Source organism: Chrysochloris asiatica, unplaced genomic scaffold, assembly GCF_000296735.1.
Source record: "Chrysochloris asiatica unplaced genomic scaffold, ChrAsi1.0 scaffold00095, whole genome shotgun sequence".
Taxonomy (NCBI): Eukaryota; Metazoa; Chordata; class Mammalia; order Afrosoricida; family Chrysochloridae; genus Chrysochloris; species Chrysochloris asiatica.
In genome coordinates, this window is record NW_006408613.1 from 12,975,860 (window position 1) to 12,995,394 (window position 19,535).

General features: G+C 38.8%; 1 protein-coding gene across 1 annotated transcript in view; it reads left to right on the plus strand.

Annotated features, from left to right (window-relative positions):
• The window catches only part of LOC102829467 (microcephalin-like), a gene marked incomplete at its 3' end in the record, with an annotated part of 359,617 nt that extends 348,477 nt beyond the window's left edge, over nt 1-11,140 (plus strand). Inside the window, exon 12 of the mRNA XM_006866726.1 lies at nt 10,903-11,140. Coding sequence (XP_006866788.1) covers nt 10,903-11,140 — 238 coding nt within the window. The remainder of the gene's footprint in view (nt 1-10,902) is intronic.
• Nucleotides 11,141-19,535: the final 8,395 nt, after the last annotated feature.

The window sequence follows — 19,535 nt, forward strand, 5'->3', positions numbered from 1 at the left end:
CAAGGTCAGCAGTTCGAAACTACCAGCTGTTCCACGGTAGAAAAAGGAAGCTTTCTGCTCCTATAAAGATTTACAGCCTCAGAAACCCTGTACAGAGTTGCTATGAGTTGGAACCGACTCCACGGAACATAACAACAACAACTCCATGAAAATGTTCTTGTTGTTAAGTGCCGTCAAGTCTTTTCTGACTCATAGTGACCCTATATGGGATTTCCAAGGAGTGGCTGGTGAGCCTAAACAGCACATTAACTCACAGCACCACACCAGGACCCCACTCCATGAAAACAGGAAGCACATGTTGTGACAAGATTCCTGCTGAATTTACCGTCACTTTCTTTCTTGAGTTTCCCACCACCACCATCATTCCCCATGCCCTGTCCTACATCATTTCTTGTTGAAATTATTGCAGTTTTTTCCTTTGTGTCTTTTTGTTTCTGGTTTTAACCCCTCCATTCTGCCCCCAAATCACCTCCGGAGTTATCTTTCTGACATTTGGATTTCATGACCTAATCTCTGCTTATGGTTTTGCCACCCCTCCCCATGTATTCCACCATATTATATAAGCATGATTTGTCTGGTACCTGCTTTTTCACCCTCATCACCTTTGTACATATTTAAATGCTTTTAAAAGTAAGCTTTTGTTATTGCTATCACCTGCCAACTCTCTAGTCCCTCATGTATTACACCCTAGTGATTCTGAGGAATTTGTTCAAGTTTGCCATCATCTCGTTACACCATTTGCCTGGAGTGCCTTTCTGTTTGCTTTTCAGTGAACAAACATCTTTGTACTTATTCTTAACTCTAACTCAAATGCTACTACTCTGAGGTCTTCCTAGATTTCCTCAAGTAGTCTTGGGCTCTCATTTTCCTATCACATTAAATCAATGTCATATTTACTGTAATTATGAGAAAATCCTGGAGGCACAAAGACTGTGTCCTTTCTTTCTTCTTCTTTTTTTTTTTTTTAAGTTTTTATTGTGAATTGAGTGATAGTTTACATGGGAAAACATCAGTTTTACACTTAACGTTTCATTGCAATGATTACAATCACCTCCATGCACCATCACTCAACAGTATTTGCTTTATTCCCTCTGGGCTTTTGTTTTGTTTTTGGATGTACACAAAACCACTCAGGAATATATAATCATTTAAACAACCAAAGGACACATTCTGCAAGCCTGTCTCCTGGCTGCCAGCACACAGCCTTTCTCTTTCCATGAGTCTACAGTCCTCAGCTGTTCACTCTCTCCATGTCCCCATCTCTGCCTCCATATCTGGTGTCGCTGCTTCTCTGGATAGGGTTCCACATTCCGCTCATGCTCTTCTCCCTTGATAGTCCTAGCATCCTCTGTTCCTAGAATAAGGCTGTGTCCCTTCATCTTTGTTTCTTCAGAAGATAGCTGATACTCAAATGAATGATTAAATTAAGTAATAAAAGAATACATAGATATTCCTCATGCAAAGAGAAAAGTGAGGAAAGAGAAGACTAATTCTGTAGCTCAGCCCTGAGCTACACAATGGTAGGCAACAGTAAGAGATCTTTCATCTTAGGAAACACAGGAAAGCTTTGCCAGAAGCTCTGTGACCCCAAATAAGAAGTTTAGTCTCTCTGAGTCTCCATTTCCTCATCCTTAAAATGAAAGGAATGGCCGAGATGGTCTCCAAGATTCTTCCCAATTCTGACATTTTTTGGACTCTTCCATACTATCACCATTGGCTAAGCAATCGTTTAACTAAAACATCCCAAAGTCTCCCCTCCTACCCTCTCCTCTTCTCATCTCTGATGTCAACACCAACGTGCTAGATAACATGAACTATGGGAGTACAATTTTCTACCCTGTATTCCTGCATGTGTTGATGGAGATCTCTGATGTCAACACCAACATGCTAGATAACATGAACTATGGGAGTACAATTTTCTACCCTGTATTACTGCATGTGTTGATGGAGCACTTTTCAAGTAGCACAGTCTTACCTACGGAGGACAGTGTACACCTACTCCTCACTTATCAACTCTCTTGTTATCTAACATTTTGTATTTATGACAATAGTAAAAAAAAAAAAAAAAAAGCTGCTTTCCGACTATTTTGCACATTAACCTGGGTTCCTCCCCATGCCCAGCTCCCAGCCCACAAAGCTACCCATGATTCAGGCTCACAGCTAAAGCAGCCAGTTCTCTAGAAACCTTCTTGTGAGTCCCATTCCCACCACCGGAGCCACAGCATCTCATCCTGTGAAAGAGGTGACCAAGGTGGATTTTGAGGAAGCCCTTCAGAGACAGGCCTGTCAGTGGCCTGAGGGACCCAGGAGGAGGCGATGGCAGGGAAGATTGCTGCTGGTGCTACCCTCTACTCATGTGCCCTGGAAGGACCAAGCCCTATAGCAGGAAGGGTACTGGGTATAACTTGGGGCCTCGGACCTGCTGAGCCCTTCCCCCAACATCCTGAACTGCCGAGCTCCTCTTCCAAGCAACTGTTCATCTCCAGGATCTCAGCATTGGATTCCAAGTCCTCCAAGACCAGCATCATATTGTATGTTTTCAGAGATTCTCCTTGACCTATAGAGCAGCAACAAGCAGCTGGAGCTAAGGAGGGGACATCTGTGAGGGACAAGAGCACTGGCCAAAGCCCCCATTGACCATCTTGACCCCTGCCAGTTGCCTGGACCCCAGAGTTACTAATAGTGCCCCTAGTCCAGCCACCAGGTTCTAGGTCCACTTGAGCACCTTGACAGCAGAGCCTTCGAGTGTCAGAGACACAGCAATTTCAAGGCTTCAGATTCAGAGTCTGCATCTTCTTCCTCACAAAATGTTTATTGTGTATACAACCTGGTCTTTGTAACCTAACCATGTCAATAAGTGTGGTTTGGGTATGTATATCTCTTAGTTGTGAAGAACAGAGCCTCCTCTTCTGGTAGTGAAAACGTTCAGTTATTTTAACTATGTAACTATATACTTGGAGTCTTGGTGTGGTGTGTGGGCTAATGCATCAGGCTACAAAGTCATTTGAACTGCAAGGTCAGTTGTTCAAGCTCGCCAGCTGCTTCTTGGAAGCCCTATGCAGGGTCGCTATGGGTTGGAATCGACTCGACGGCACTCAACAACAACAACAACTATATACTTACCTTTTTAGTGCTTCAAAACATGAGTTACTTCATATCTTAACACACTGTCCTCTAGCAGGAATGCCACCACATCACCCACCCATTCCTGCCTTTTTCTATCCAGCTAACTCTTGTTCCTACTTGATTTAGCTATCATCAGTATCATCTCGTTCTAAAGCTTTACAGCTACAACTTACTCAAATGCACATATGAACTTTGGGAATAGATGTATTTCTGATCTCTTTGTACTACTTGTATATTAGCTACTTGAGAAAAGAGTTCTTATTTATCTCAATATCTCCAAGGCCTATACTACAGGGCCTATACTATGGGGCCTCACACTGACCATAGTACATCTTCAAGATGAGATTAACACAACACAAAGTGATATGTACTCAGTTCTCAGTTTCAAATAAGTGAACACTCAGTGAGTTAATAGGGTTTGGAGGCGGGCATATCAGACAAGGCTTCATTGAACAAAGAATACTTCAGTTGTCTTTGAAAGAAAAATTATATTTAGGCACATGTATGTTTTTGTTTTATTTTATCTTTTAAATTAATATACAGTAAATTGACTTTTTGGTATATAGTTCTATGAGTTTCAATACATGCCTGGATTTCTTTAATAAGTTAAGCATGGAGAATTTTTTTTAAAAAAGGTACAAAATCAAGGAATGATGTATTTGGGGCACATTGTAGATTCTGTTTTCTACTCTAAGATCAAAACATGCCTTTAAATTGTACATAACTGTAGAACATGTCATAGCCATGTATTCCTTATGTTATACTTTTGTGTGTGTGTGTGCCAATCTGAACATTTTTACAATTATTTTTAAAATGTATTTTATATCTACACAGTAAAATGATGTAGTTGGCATTTTCCCAAAATGTTGCACATAAGAGCTACTGTATCAGCAACTCCACTCCAAGTGCATACCCAAAAAAATGAAAGCATACATTCATCCAAAGACTTAAATGTGAATGTTCATTGCAACACCATTCAAAATAGCTAAAAAGTGGATACCTTGAATGTTTATTAATTAGTGAACATATAAACCAAAATGTGATCTATCTGTGCAATGGAATATCATTCAGCAATAAAAAGAATTAAGTGCTGACATATACTATAACATAGATAAACCTAGAAAGCATTATGCTAAGTGCAGTCTGTCACAAAAGATCACATATTGTATATATCCACTTATGTCAAATGTTCAGCATAGGCAAATCCCTAGAGACAGTGTAAATTAGTGGTTGCCAGGGGAATAGGGTGCTGTGGGGATGGATAGTGGGGAAAAACAGTGATTTCTAATGAGCCTGGGTTTCTTGTTTAGACAACTGAAATGTTCTTATCTTAGCTTGTACTGATGGTTACACAACTGTACACAAACATGCTAAACATGTCTGAGATGTACTCAAAACTTGTCTTAGCCCATTAAGAAGGGCTCAAGTCTCAAGTGTTCAATGTTTCAAATCTAAGATATATTTTGATCTACCAGTATTTTCTGTATCACATGAAAAAAATGTTGCTAGTTGAAAACTATGATCCACCAGACATTAAAAGATACCGCCCTATGTTGTTGTTGTTTTTAAGTATAGTCAAGTTGATTCCAACTCAAAGTGACCCTTGATAAAGTTTCCAAAGAGCAACAGGAGGCTGGGCTTGAACCACTGACCTTGAGGTTAGCAATCCAGTACTTCCCAGCACCACACCAAGACTCCCATTCTTATATTGTTGTTAGGTGCCATCGAGTCGGTACCGACTCATAGCAACCCTATGCACAACAAAACAAAATATGACCTGGTCCTGGGCCAACCTCACAATTGTTGCTACACTTGAGCTCATTCTAATCTTCTAATATTAGAATATGGAAAAAATACATCTTAGAATTGAGGTGTGATATTATTTTACTTGATTGTCATCTTGCCTTAATGGGACAAATTGGATAGATATTATTATTTCTCTGTCACTGGTGAAAAGCAGAAACCATGTGAAGCTATGGAAAAAGTGAGGAATTGAATATCACACAGACCTAGATTCAAACCATTTTCTACAGCATGATCTCAGGTGAAAAATCAACTTCATCGAGCTCCAATTTCCTCAAGTGTGAGGCTATGAGAATCACATAATGAAAAATGTGTATTTCCTATTCTGTATGTGGATCCAAAATACCTATAGAAACTTCAGGAACTAAAGATTGATTTTAAAGGTAAGCACCGCAAAAAGGGAAAAGAAAACTCACTAATTGACTAACGCAATATAACACCCTCAGTTAGAGTAAATGAATCATCAACCTTTATGTGGCGTTTTACTTCCTGGTTAAAGATAAATAGCTTGAATTCATTGAAGCTAGAAGTATTGGGAGAATTTTGTTCTGTCTAGTTTTGTAAACAATATGGTTTGCCTTAATTGACTTCTACATAAGTGATTTTGAAATTTCTGAGCTAAAACCTACTGAATCATTTTAGTGTTTTTTGTTGAAGACACAAATGCAAATAAAGTCAATGTTTTGTTTAACACAAAGCTAACCTTAAGCTTAGACCAGTCTGAGTCCTTTACCTTCCAATGGGTCCTGTCTATTACAATTAAGAATTCAAATGAAAAGCTAATGACAGAAATTTTTATCTTCTACCTGGAGTCCTGGTGTTGCCCTGTGGGTTAATGCTCTAGACTGAAAAGTCATTTGAACTGCAAGGTTGGCAGTTCAAGCTCACCAACTGCTCCTTGGAAACCCTATACAGGATTGCTATGGGCCGGAAGACTCGACGGCATTTAACAACACCACCAACCAGTTGCTTCCTTTTCTGTCTATATAAATACAAACACATGCACATATAGCATATACCTCATTTTATTGTGCATTGCAGATAGCCCATGTTTTATAAATCGAAGGTTTGTGGCAACCCTGCATTGAAGAAATCTGTCAGCACCATTTTCCCAACAACATGTGCACAGTTTGTGTCTCTTTGTCACAATTTGGTAATTCTCACATTTCAAATTTTTTCATCATGCTTCATAGACTACAGTATTATATAAACATAACTTTTATATGCACTGGGAAACCAAAAAAAGTTGTTTGATTCACTTTATTGCAGTGGTCTGGAATCAAACCCACAAAAACTCCAAGGTATATATAATATACATATGTGTGTATATATTGGACTTCTGGTGTAGTGCTGCTGGATCAACACTGGACTGCAAACCACAAAGTTGGCAGTTCAAACCTACCAGCTGTTCTTCAGAAATCCCATAAAAGGTCACTATGAGTCGGAATTGACTCAAAAGCACTTAACAACAACAACATATGTATATAAACATCTATATGTATATATGGGGTCCTAGTGTAAGGCTATAGGATCAGCACAGGACTGCTAACTGGTTTGGCAGTTTAAACCCACCAGCTTCTCCTTGGGAACCTTATACTTGGTCGCTATGAGTCGAAACTGATTCCAAGGAACTTAACAACAACAATATGAGGGGTCCTGGTGTGGTGCTGTAAGATAAGCACTGGACTGCTCACTACAAGGCTGATAATTCAAACCCACAAACCGCTCCTGGAAAATCTTATACAGGCTCATTTTATTTATTTTATGTTATTAACAGAGAGAAGAGAGAGCTCTTCTGAACTCTACACAAAATTTACTGTTGTTTGTTTTGGAGGCAACTTAAGCCAAGAGTAATCAGTAACTCTACTTAATCGCCTGTTCTTCCATGATTTTTTCAGAGCTATTTGGGTTCTGAAGGGAAATATTTGTACTTCTGTGGAAAACCATACTTTCTTAGAGTGAGCACATCCTTCCAGGTTATCTAATTCTAGCCTTCATTGCCTTTAAGCATTCATTGCCTTTAAGCATTGCCTTTTGTTGTTGTTGTTGTTAAGTGCCGTTGAGTCGGTTCCGACCCATAGCGACCCTGTACAGGCTTTCCGAGGGTGTAAATCTTTACGGGAGTAGAAAGCCTCATCTTTCTCCCGCAGAGCGGCTGGTAGTTTCGAACCGCTAACCTTAAGGTTCGCAGCCCGATTCGTAACCACTACGCTACCAGAGCATTGCCTTTACAACTCTGTAAATTGTAAAGAACTGATTGCAAGGCAAATGACTCTTGTCTGTGTACTTGAAAATGAGTTCCATCTGGTAGAGAGATGCCTTCCTCTATGCTTGCATGGAAAATCCATTTTTGTCGCTGTTCATGTTGAAACTAATTTCAATATCCATGTTCTATAACTGTGCTCTTTAGATTCTCCTTTGAATCAATTATGACATCTGCCTGGTTCCCACGTTAATAATGAAACGTTTTTCTAAAAGGATTCCTGGTGGTGCAATGGTTAAAATGCTCCACTGCTAACCAAAAGGTAGGTGGTTCAAACCCACCAGCTGCTCTGTGGGAGAAAAATATTGCAGTCTGCTTATATAAAGACTACCTTTTTGGAAACCCTTTGGGACAGTTCTACTCTGTCCTACAGTGTTGCTATGAGTAGAATTGACAGCAGTGGCGGGGGTTTGTTTTTGTTGCTGTTGTTATGTGCTGTGGAGTTGGTTCTGATTCATAGTGACCCTGTACAGGATTTCCGAGGCTGTCTGTAAATCTTTATGGGAGCAGAAAGCCTCATCTTTCTCCCGCAGAACAGCTGATAGTTTCGAACTACTGTCCCTGAGATTAGCAGCCCGATTCATAACCACTACACTACCAGAGCTCCTTTTGTTTGTTTTTAGAGGGGTTCCTTTTCCTGGCATTTGGCAGCATTTGGGGTAGGTGTATGTTTTGAAAAGTTTAAAATGAAATTAGAATTTAGAGCACATTGCCTTGAATTGATCCTACACAAGGAATTAAGAAGACAATGAAAATAATAACTAGCAAGTTGCCTTTGAAACTGTGGACCAAAGAATTTTCTCTTTAATCTCTAAGTAAGAACTAGGCCCTTTGGAGCATGGTCTGATGATGGAATAAAAACAGTACACCATCAGGCACATCCAGTGATCTCAGTTAACTGCTGTATTAACTTTTTGTGTGTTGTTTTCAGTTCTTTAATTTTTAACTTATTTTTTTACAAAAATGCCTCTGAAAGAGAAATGACATTTTGCTAGAAAGTTAAATTGCCAAGGTGTCTTCTCTTCCAGCAGCGGTAGCAAAGCAATGGTATGACCCTGGCCTTCAAAATCATAGTATAATCTTAAAGGATAACACTATATGAATACTTGTGTTTTTAGAATGTTTTCATTAGTCACCAATTATCTATAATGTAAAAGTGCTAGTGATAGAGACTAAGATGAATAGTGAGGGCTGTCTATCCTCAGAGTGATAGAGCAATGTCACATTCTTAAGACCTCCCACTTATTGCAGTGAGTTTAACTGAAGCTTAGTAATAAACAGTCATGCATCCTATTGTAGACACAATATAAATAAAACTTGCCAGTCATCATAGTTTCTATGACAATGAACTATTTATGCATGTACATCCTTGTATACATGAAAGCATATTTGTGGGACAAATTCCTGAAGTAATTTCTAATTTTAAATAATCTAACCCTTAATTAAGCTTTCCCAGAAATTATTTTACTTAGGTTTGGAAATTTAGTGCCCAAGGAATTTCAGTTCCTTTAAGTGAAGAATCAGATATTTATAATGCTAGGCTTCCTATGATTTCAAGCTGAAAAAATAAATGAAGCATTTTCATTTGTTGACTTTTGTGTCATGTATTTTTAACTGAGGCTTGGGACTGTGTCTTCAATTATCGATGCTTCCCCAGCACCTTTCATGTGCCTAGCACATAGTAAATGTTCAATAAATTTCAGGGAGAGAAGGGAAAGAAGAAGCAAAGAAATTGACAAAGTCACATTCTAAACATATGAAATATTTACTTCCTTTTCTACCTGATGAAAATTTGAATTATTGTTTATGCGTAAAGCAATACATATATATGAAGTCTTGGTGTCGCGCTGTAGGATTGGCACTGGATTGTTAATTGCGAGGTCAGCAGTTCAAACTCACCAACTGTTCCTCAGAAACGCTATACAGGGTTGCCATGAGTTGGAACTGACTCGTCAGCACTTGCCAACAACACTCATGTTGTTGTTGTTAAGGTCCATCAAATTAGATCCGACCCATAGCAACCCTGTATAGGGTTTCCAAGGAGCAACTGGTGAGCTTGAACCGCCGATCTTGTGGTTCTAACTGAATTTGCAGTCTAGCGCATTAACCCACAGCACCACACAGGATTCCAAAATTCATAGCGATCCTATATAGAGTTTCCAAGGAGCTACTGGTGGGCTTAAACTATAGACCTAGTGGTTCAAACTGATGTTGTGATCAAGTGCTTATCCTATGGTGCCACACCAAGGTTCCATGTGTGTGTGGTGCATTTTGTACAGAATTTAGGAAAATGCACAGCAAAGTCTCAACAGTGGTTACCTTAGAAAAATGACAGATGCATGAGAACTGTATCGTTTGAATGCTTTGGGCTTATGTAAGCAGAAAACTCAATTTAAAAAGCAGCTTAAGGAATTAATATTTTCTCACCTAAAAACTGGAGTCCTGATAGCACTTAAAGTTAATGCGCTAGACTGCAAGTTCAGTTTGAACCACAAGGTTGGTGGTTCAAGCTCACCAGCCACTGTTCAGAAACCCTATACAGGGTCGTTGTGAGTCAGATCCAATTAGACGGCACTTAATAACAGCAACATTAATACTAAAAAATTACAAAAGTAAGACAAGTCCAGGGATCCAGTCAGTTCAGTTATGAAGGTTCCAGGTGCTTTTCATCTCTCCCTACTCCCCCTGCCACCCCGGGCAGTTTGAGCACATTCACAGTCTCGCCCTTCAAGGTCTCAGAATGGCTTTGGTAATTCCAGATATTACATGTAAATCTGTTCAATGCACACAGGGCCTTCTAACTGATGTGTATTCCCTACTGTGCCACTCCCAACACTTTAACCCTTTTCCCCAGATCCCTAATTTCTTGGAACCATTGATCTCAGACGTTTACAAAGAAAAATGGGTGAAAATATTCAGAAAAAAATATGAATGACACATATCCTCAACATTTCCCAGAGGATGTTTACATTTTTGAAAAGTCTTTATTAATCCATAGTTAGTCAACTGTGTGTTTAGAATAGCTGGACCTACCCATTGTCCTTTCGGTCAGCCAGACTACCATAACATTATCAAAATAAAAAGGAGTGCAATTTGACATCCTTGTAGCTGAGATGTTTCCCACTGTCTACAATACTCTTCAAAATTATTGTTATAACTCGTCAAAATAACTACTAACCACTTATTTATAGCCTTTTATTGTTGTTGTTGTTATGAATAGCTATAGGAAGTTTGCTTTTATATTGCCGAATTCCCTCTTTACACATTTAAATTGTAGTGCTGGATTTATAGCTCCTCTTAGATTCATGTAAAAAATGATTTGCTACCAAGAGCCCTCTCCTGCTCTCACTTAACAAGGCAGCTAATCAACTTAAATAGGATTTACTGAATATAGATGTGGTTCTCTCCACTCTGTTGAGCATTTTATTACTTCCTAATATTTTTAGGATTTGTAATAATTCAAAGACCTAAACATTTTTACGTATAAATTTGTTTGCTTGGAATTTTACTTATTAGCCTACTTCAGAAAATGATAAGCACCAGTCAGTTATCATGCTATTATCTTATCTCCTCAGAATTTAAAACTCACCTCAGAATGTGAAACTTACATTCAGTATATTGCTTTCCCCAAAAGGAAAGATGAACTTCACAGTTGAGTTACTCAATAGTTCAGTGCATTTGTAATTCTTCCATCTGTCTTTACCCAATAGGTCTGCCGACTGGAGTGCCATTTATCAGCAGGACAATACCAAGGAAATCTCTTTTCTGGGCAGCCAGTGATGTTCATCACTCCAGCCAGTAACCCCCCACCTGCCAAGCTGTGCGAACTTGTCAGACTGTGTGGAGGCCAGATCACCCAAGTCTCACGCCAGGCCAGCATCTTCATCGGCCCCTACAAAGGAAAGAAGAAAGCAACCATCAAGTATTTGTCAGAAAAATGGATCTTAGGTAAGAATCTAACTATAGAAATAAATGATTGGTTCTTTAGGAGGAGGCATGCCTGGGAATGGACAAGGAAGTTACGTTCTGATCACAGTAACTGTCTAGTTGTCTGGTTTTTCACTCATGGAGATGCTATTTTATGATACATGCAAGCTTCATGAGGAGAAACCATAGTGCCCACTCCACCCATTTAAAATGTGTTGTCATGTGCCTTTGGGTTTTCGAGGCTGTAGATCTCTGCAGGAACCAAAAGCCTCATCTTTCTCCCATGGAGCATCTGATGACCTTGTTGTTTGTAGTCCACTGCTTAATCTACTGAGCCATTGCACTCCCACCTTCCATGTAAGGACTTTCTTCTCATTTTTTGAATGTTTTATTGTGGTTTGGGTTAAAAAGTTTGTAGAGCACATTAGTTTCATATTCAACAATTTATACACACTTTGTGTAACGACATTAGTTGCAGTCAATCTAACAACAATCTTCCCACTTCCTCCCTGAGTTTCCTGCTTCCATTTGTCCATCTCTCCTGCTCCTTCCTGCCTTCTGAACTTTGTTTTGAGGCACATGCTGTCTTTTTGGTTTTACATGGTTGATTGTTCTAGGAGCATGTTCCTCACAGATGTTATTGTTCACTTTACAGATGTCTGTTGTTTGACTAAAAGATAATCCACAGGGGGTAAGTTCAGTTCCAGCTTTGAAGGATGTCTAAAGGCCATAGTCTCAGAGATTCCATCAGTCTCTATCAGACCAGAAAACCTGGTCTTTTTTATTACTTTCAATACTGTGCTACATTTTTCTCCTACTCTGACCAGGCCCTTCTAGTGTGATCCCAGTCAGAGTAAGTTGGTAGTGAAAGCCAGTGCCATGTCATTCTTCTGGTCCCAGGCTAGTGGAGGCTGTGCTTCCCATGGTCTCTTAGTTCTTTGGACTAATTGTTTCCTTGAGTGCTTGATTGTTTTCAGTCTTTTTTGCACCAGATGAGGGAAAGCCAGTAATTGCATCTTAGGTGGCCACTTGCAAGCTCTTGAGACCCCAGTCACTACTCACCAAAGTAGGATGTAGGGATTGTCTTTGTGGACTGTGTTATACCAGTTGACTTAGGTGTCCCCTAAGACTATGGTCCTAAGCCCCCAAGCCTAGTGACTCAAGGTGTTTGGTTATGGCTAAGAAGTTTTCATACCTTTGCCTCTGGAGGCCTTTTAACTGATTTTTCAATGGCCAGGCATCTGCTTTAATAGTGAGTATAGTTATTATCTACTGTATACAAACCCAAACATTCCCATTTTTTATTGTCAACTGAAGTATACAGTTCACAGGAAGAAAGGAAGTATTTTTCACTTTCTTCATTAGCTCATATAAAACTCTATCACAAAAATGTGTAACTGTGGTCATGTGCCACTCCACTGATCACTCTTAGAGGCTCTCTTTCCCTAAATGCCTGTCTTCTTTGCTTCAGGGGTCTAATCCAGCTCCCTGCTGCTGGAACTTGAGAACATAATCTCTGCCACATTACTCTTGTAATAACTCATTTGTTCCCATGTTCAAAGTGCTCTCCTTTAGTGCAAAAGCGTTTTACCTAAATAAGCATAATGTGAATATAATTTACATGTCTGGCACTGACTCCACACATATTTATGCCAAAATCTGTCCTAGCTTCTGGAGAGAGAAGGTGGTATGATATAACCCTTGACTTCTAGAAGGTTACAGTTTGATGCTCTGATAACAAGTGAACATCTTCTGTTATGCCTACTCTGTGAGATGCAATAGAGCTGCCACAAGTAGTAGTCTACTGTAAAGCCAGATTCAAGTCACTGGCACTGCTGTGATGAGTAGGTGTTGGGAGGGCAGAAGGCAAGTGGCCACGTTGTTGTTAAATGCTGTCAAGTCGGTTCCAACTCATAGTGACCCCTGTATAGGGTTTTCAAGGAGCGGCTGGTGAGTTTGAATTGTTGACCTTGTGGTTCAAACCGACCATGTGGTTCAACGCTTTATCCCATAGTGCTACACGGCAGGGCTCCAACATTGTTGCTAGGTACTTATTATTCTACGATAGAGTCAAATATTTTCAGAATGAATTTGAATTTGAATACTTTGCGTCTTCCATTCGATTTTGATATTTGACCAAGACTGTTACCCGGTTTCGGGAGAAGTATTTTCTGTCTGCCTTTCTCTGTCTCTCTCTATCTTTCTCAACCTGCTTCCTTTTTCTTCTTTATTTCTTTCTCATTCTCCCTTCTGTGAACCTCCTCTTGTCTTAAAATCCCAAACATCTGGCTTTCCCACCTCTTGCTAGACATTATCCTTTAATAGATAGCAAGTTAACTCTGTTCAAGTTATGCTAATGCACAACTACATATAATTTGTAAGTAGATTTTAAAATGATTCATGGTTATCATTTGATATATATATTTTTTAAGTATGTAATGAAAAGGGGTTTGTTTGTTTGTTTGTTTGTTTTTACTATCTGACAGAATAATTTATCTTTCCTCTGGAAACTAATCCTTAAAAAAGTATGATTATTTTTTAGTTTCAAAAGTACAAAAGCCAAGAAGCTGTTTATTTTCTAAATGCCATGAATATAAGCTTCAAAACATTCTATGTTCTGAAACAGATACCTTGTTTTATTTATTTATTTTTTTAAGTGTGTACATCAAAATGACGCAGACCACAGATCAGAATTGTGCTTTAAAAGAAAGTCTCGTTCAACTAACGGAACTTTGTACATGAGTGATATCTACAATCCATATCAACAAGTAATCTTTTAGAACTTTGGAAACTGTGTTCTTTGCTAAGGGCCAAAGTCTTGGTCTACGCTCCTGTTATTTCCAGGTTGGATAATTATAGCGGTTCTTTCCTGTTGCTCTTGCATTTTGTGTATAGGTCATACACAATTCAGCTGCCTACTGAGTTCCTCTACTTGTTTTGCCACTTAGCTCTACTGCTTTTGAGTTTTTGTGAAGTGAACATCTACTTGCTAAAGTCCAAAGCATAACTTTATAAACCCCTTCAGAATTCTTCAAATTTAAGGGTTGTAATTGTAGACCCAGTTTCTGTTTTTTTCCTTTCCTATAAATCATGTCCTGATTCTGATTTGTCATTTATTATACCATCTGTATCCTTGGCAATATCCAGATATTGTGTGTTCTGAAATACTTGACTCTCAAATTGGTAAAATTCTTACCCGTATAAGATTAAGGTTGTTAAGTACCATCAAGGCAGCTCCAACTCATAGCTACTCTGTATAGGGTTTCCAAGGAGTGGCGTGTGAACTTGAACCACTAACCTTGTGACTTAAAGCAACCTTGAGGTTGAGTACTTATCCTGTGGCGCCACACCAGTACTCCCCATATAAGATGAGTACTGCAGGTTCACTGAACACCATCATTCCTGGCTGCAGTAGATTTTTTCACTTGGATATGAGACAGTTTACTTTTCAAGTATTTTTACAGTAGCTTCAGCAATATACAAATAAATGAAATTTTAATTTCATGGCTGTGTACATATGTATACAAGGGGATCTGGTAGTGTAGTGGTTGAGTTGGGCTGCAAACCTCAAGGTCAGCAGTTCGAAACTACCAGCTGTACTGTGGGAGAAAGATGAGGCTTTCTGCTCCCATAAAGATTTATAGCCTCAGAAACCCTGTACAGGGTCGCTATTGAATCGGAACCGACTCCACGGCACATAACCACCACCGTCTGTTGTTGTTGTTAAATGCCATCGAGATGGTTCCAACCCATAGCGACCCTGTATAGGGTTTCTGAAGAGCAACTGGTGAGCTTGAACTGCCGATCTTGCAGTTCAAACCAACTTTGCAGTCTAGTGCATTAACCCACGTGCCACACCAGAAGTATATACCTGCAAAACATGGCATTCAGAACATTGCACTGTCTAATTCTCACAGCCCCTCCCATTAACTTAAATCTCTGGCAAGAGGCAAATCTTCTATCCTCTTTGGAACTCATTTACAGCATTTATAAAACTGATATAATCTCCACCTGCTTACCTAACTAATAATCTGCTCAGCTGCTAACCAAAAAAGTTGCAGGTTCCAATCCACCAAATATAAGAAGTACCTCAGAAGATATGCCTGGCAATCTACTTCTGAAAAATCAGTCATCAAAAATCCTCTGGACACCAATGTTCATGATAGCCAAAAGGTAGAAACAACCTAAATACCCATCAGGAGAGGCATGGGTAAACAAAATGTGGTACATACAAACAATAGAATACTCGGGTAGTAGGAGAAATGAAGTCTTGATACATGTTACAGTATGGGTATTTCTTTTTATGCTGAGTAGAATGAGAAAATCACAAAAGTACATATACTATATGATCTCACTTATATAAAAAGACAAGAGAAGTTTATCAGTAGTTACCAGGAACTGGAGGAAGTGGAGGAGAAAGTAGTTAATAATGATAGAAAAATTACATTGCAAGGGTAGCATTGCACAGCCAATTGTTGTAATTACTGTTAATAAATTCTGTACCTGTAATGTTGTTGTTTTTGTTAAGTGCTGTAGAGTTGAGTTCTGACCCATAGCAACCCTATATAAAGGGTTTCCAAGGAGCAGCTGGTGAACTTGAACCGTCGGCCTCCTGGGTCAAGCAGACTTTGCAGTCCAGTGCATTAACCAACAGTGCTGCACGTACCTGTAATAGATATATTTAAATGGCACACACACAAATGATAGCTTCTTTTGAGTATGTAAACACATCATGGGATGTGGGTTCTTATATTGTAAGTTTAGGGTCATGGTTTCTTCATAGGACATCCCAGTAAATTGGTCTGATTGCATGTTTATTTCTTCTGTTCTCCCTCCTAATTGTTTGTGTAGTTCTTGGGGTCTTTAAAGTTTATAAGCAGCCATCCAGGACATAGGAATTGGTTACTATTCACTTGGAGCAACAGAGAAAGAAGGAGAGTAGGAATAGGAGGAGGATATGAAATATGTGACGAACTACATACATGAAACACTGCCTCTTTTGCAATGAGACCAGAACTGATCTCTGACTTTCATTACTAAATGTTTTGATCAAAGATTCTATAGAAGAATGCTAACCAAAAAGGAAAAATACAGAACAGAATTTTAAATGTTCATGGACTCTAGATTATTTGGATCCATGAAAGTGGGATGAAACCCTGAAACTGTTGCTCTGAGGTATTCTTTAAACATTAAACCAAAATATCCCCTAAAGTCATTTTAAAACCAAACAGTAGTTGGGCTTCACTACATAAATAAGGTAAATCAGGTCTGCTTTAGCATTATTCTCTTTTAAGAACTATGTGTAGTGGTTGTAGTTGTGTGCTATCTAGTCGATTCCAACTCATAGCGACCCTGAGTAGTAGTAGCTGGTGAGCTTGAACCGCTGACCTTGCAGTTCAAACAGACCTTGTGGTCCAGTGCTTATCTATTGTTGCTGTTAAGTGCTGTCAACTTGGTTCCGACTCATAGTGACCCTGTATAGGGTTTCTGATGAGTAGCTGGTAGGTTTGAACTGCTGACCTTGTGGTTCAAAGTCCAGTGCTAATCCTACAGCACCACACCAACAGTCCAGTGCTTAGCTACATGGGATAAAATGAACAGCAGTCACCTAAAAGGTTAGACAGAAACCTTATGAGGTAGTGAGTTTATGTTAACCTGAAAGGAGCAACTCAAAAAAGGAGAGTGAGAATGGTTGTACAACTGAAAGAATGTAAACAATGCCCCTAAATTGTACATGTGGAAACTTTGAATTGGTATATGTTTTGCTGTGTATATTCTCAATAAGAACAAGATAAATTAAATTTAGAGTGGTGGTGGGAACCCCTGTAGAATGCAGGTCCTACACTGACTCCATGAGTCACAGTCACACACCTCCCCCCACTTGCTACTGGTTTTACAGTAGTCATTGTAGACTATCAGTGAGAATGACTATGTAAAACAGACATTCTAACACTTTGACAAACCAAAAATTTGCCTTTGGAAAATCTTTTCCTTCCCATTAACTTCAATGATAAACATTTTTCTGGATAATGTTTTCTTTTCAAAAGCTTGTGAGATTCAAATCAGCAATATATCAAACCATTTTAGGTCTTCAATCTTTTTTAAAAGTTATTTTGTGATAAATAGTTAAAAACAATACTCAAAATGAACGAATTTATTCCAACTGAAGTATCAAGAGCTGCTGTGTAAGGTACCTGAGAGTCTTAAAAATAGCTGAAAAATTAGTTGGATCCATTGGCAAATTTGTAATTTATCATCAGAAATGAAGACTGCAGAGTAAGTTTTTGCAGTCAGTCTTCATTTTTTTCAGACATCATAAAGTCAGAGGGAGTGAACAATCAAGATTTTTCTTAGCCATTAGAAATCACTGAGAAGAGTTGCTTGGTTTTTAACTGATGATAGGAGCAGCAACAACAAAAGTCCCTTTCCCACTACCCCTGACATTCTAGCACCATGTCAGATCATTTATTTTAATCCCTTCATTGTCTATATCTCAAAAACAGTGATTCAGCATTTATGAACATGAAAACATTTTCATGATTAGTCTATTTATACAAATTTCTTCTAGCTTCTAGCTGTTTCTTTGGGAAAAACACAATTCTGAGGTGACCACTTCACATTCTACCAGCTTGCCTTCCTGGCTGCCAATAATACTGGTGTAGAATACGGAGTGAATTTAGGAAATCACCAAGTAGGGCTCAACACATGAAATTTAAGCCTTGCCTTACTCATTTGCTCCATGGAGAATTTCATATAGGCCGATTTACCGTACAACAAGGGTTATTTGAACAGTCCTGATTATGTTCCCTAGTCATTCCCTAGAGTCAATTTTCCCTGAAACAGCACTATACTTAGGCCAAGATTCTTGGTGAATCATTCAACCAGAAGGAGAAATGGGGTTTTTTGACAGAGAAAACACTTTTTGGCTCTTGAATATATATGAAAGTAGACAGGAAAACAAAAATAAAATTCCCAGCATTAGGAAGTAAAACGTTACCTTTACCTGACATTGGTGACACAGATTATATTTTAAGATATTTGCTTATACTTTGATTTTCTCCAGCACTTCTGTATAAGATATTTGCTTATACTTTGATTTTCTCCAGCACTTACACATTATAAAAAGTTAAGATTGGCATTTGAAGTAACTTAAGCTCTGAGCCCATGATGAATGTGTGGGTTTGCTCTTTGTCATGCAGTGATTTCTGTTCATTCTTTCATCCCCTTTTGGTGTTATCATCGAAGGCTGGTTTGGCCTTTCTCATAAGACATATTTTCAGTCTCGGGTGCCCTTTTATTGTCTGGCTATGTTCAAATGATAAGCCATACATCAAATGATAAGATATACATTTTATGCTATTGTGGGAACATAATGTAATATTCTCAACAGCATTGCCAAAAAAAAAAAGTTTAGCCTCAGCATGATTTCCTTATAACTTACAAAAAGCATTTGATTTGAATGTTTCCCCATGTAGATGTTTTCAGGAAAAGGATCACTGATTACATAAAGACCTTTGGCATGCTGTTATACATCATTGTTTCTGTGAACTAAAACCTAATGCCCAGAAAAGTGCATTGCTTTCAAATGGAGCATCTTGTCAAAATAAGGCTACTCACCAGGCCTCAGTCCCTAGAATTTCATAATTAAGTAGATATGTGAGGGTTGCTCAAGATCATCTCAGCCCATATTTTCATTGTATAGATAAGGAAGCAGTCACAGAGATTAGGCAATTTGCTGAGGATGGAGCTAGTGACAGAAAAGAGAACTGAGAAGCTGGTCTCGTGACTCCCAAGCCCAATTTGCTTTTACATGCTGCTCTAGGACCTGCCCTTCTCTTTCAAACTGCTGCTAATTTTGTACTAACATAGGACTCATACCCGGTAGCTCAGCAACCATTTAGAAGTTGATGTAAAGCTTTAAGATGCAACTTCAGACAGAATGAAATATTATGTTTGTTTTCAATTTTTCTCCAACCAGATTGACTGTGCCAGGATAGAAATAATTCTTGGAATTTTATGATTTCAACATCTGATATGTTTAAGAAATCTTGGTGGCACAGTGATTTAGATGCTTAGCTACTAACCAACAGGGCTGCTCTGTGGAAGAAAGATGTAACAGTGTACTGACAGCCTTCAGTATGACTCGTACCTCAGTGTAAAGAAAAGAAAAATCCTCCCAATTGGACCAATATATAACATCATGATAAATGGAGAAAGAGTTGAAGTTGTTACAGACTTCATTTTGCTTAGATCCACTATCAACACTCATGGAAACAAGAGTCAAGAGATCAAACAACATATTACATTAGGCAAATCTTTTGCACAAGACCTCTTTACTATGAGTCAGAACTGACTCTATTGCACTTTAAAACCAACAGCAGAAACCTAGAGTGGTATTTTAACATTAGCTTAAAGA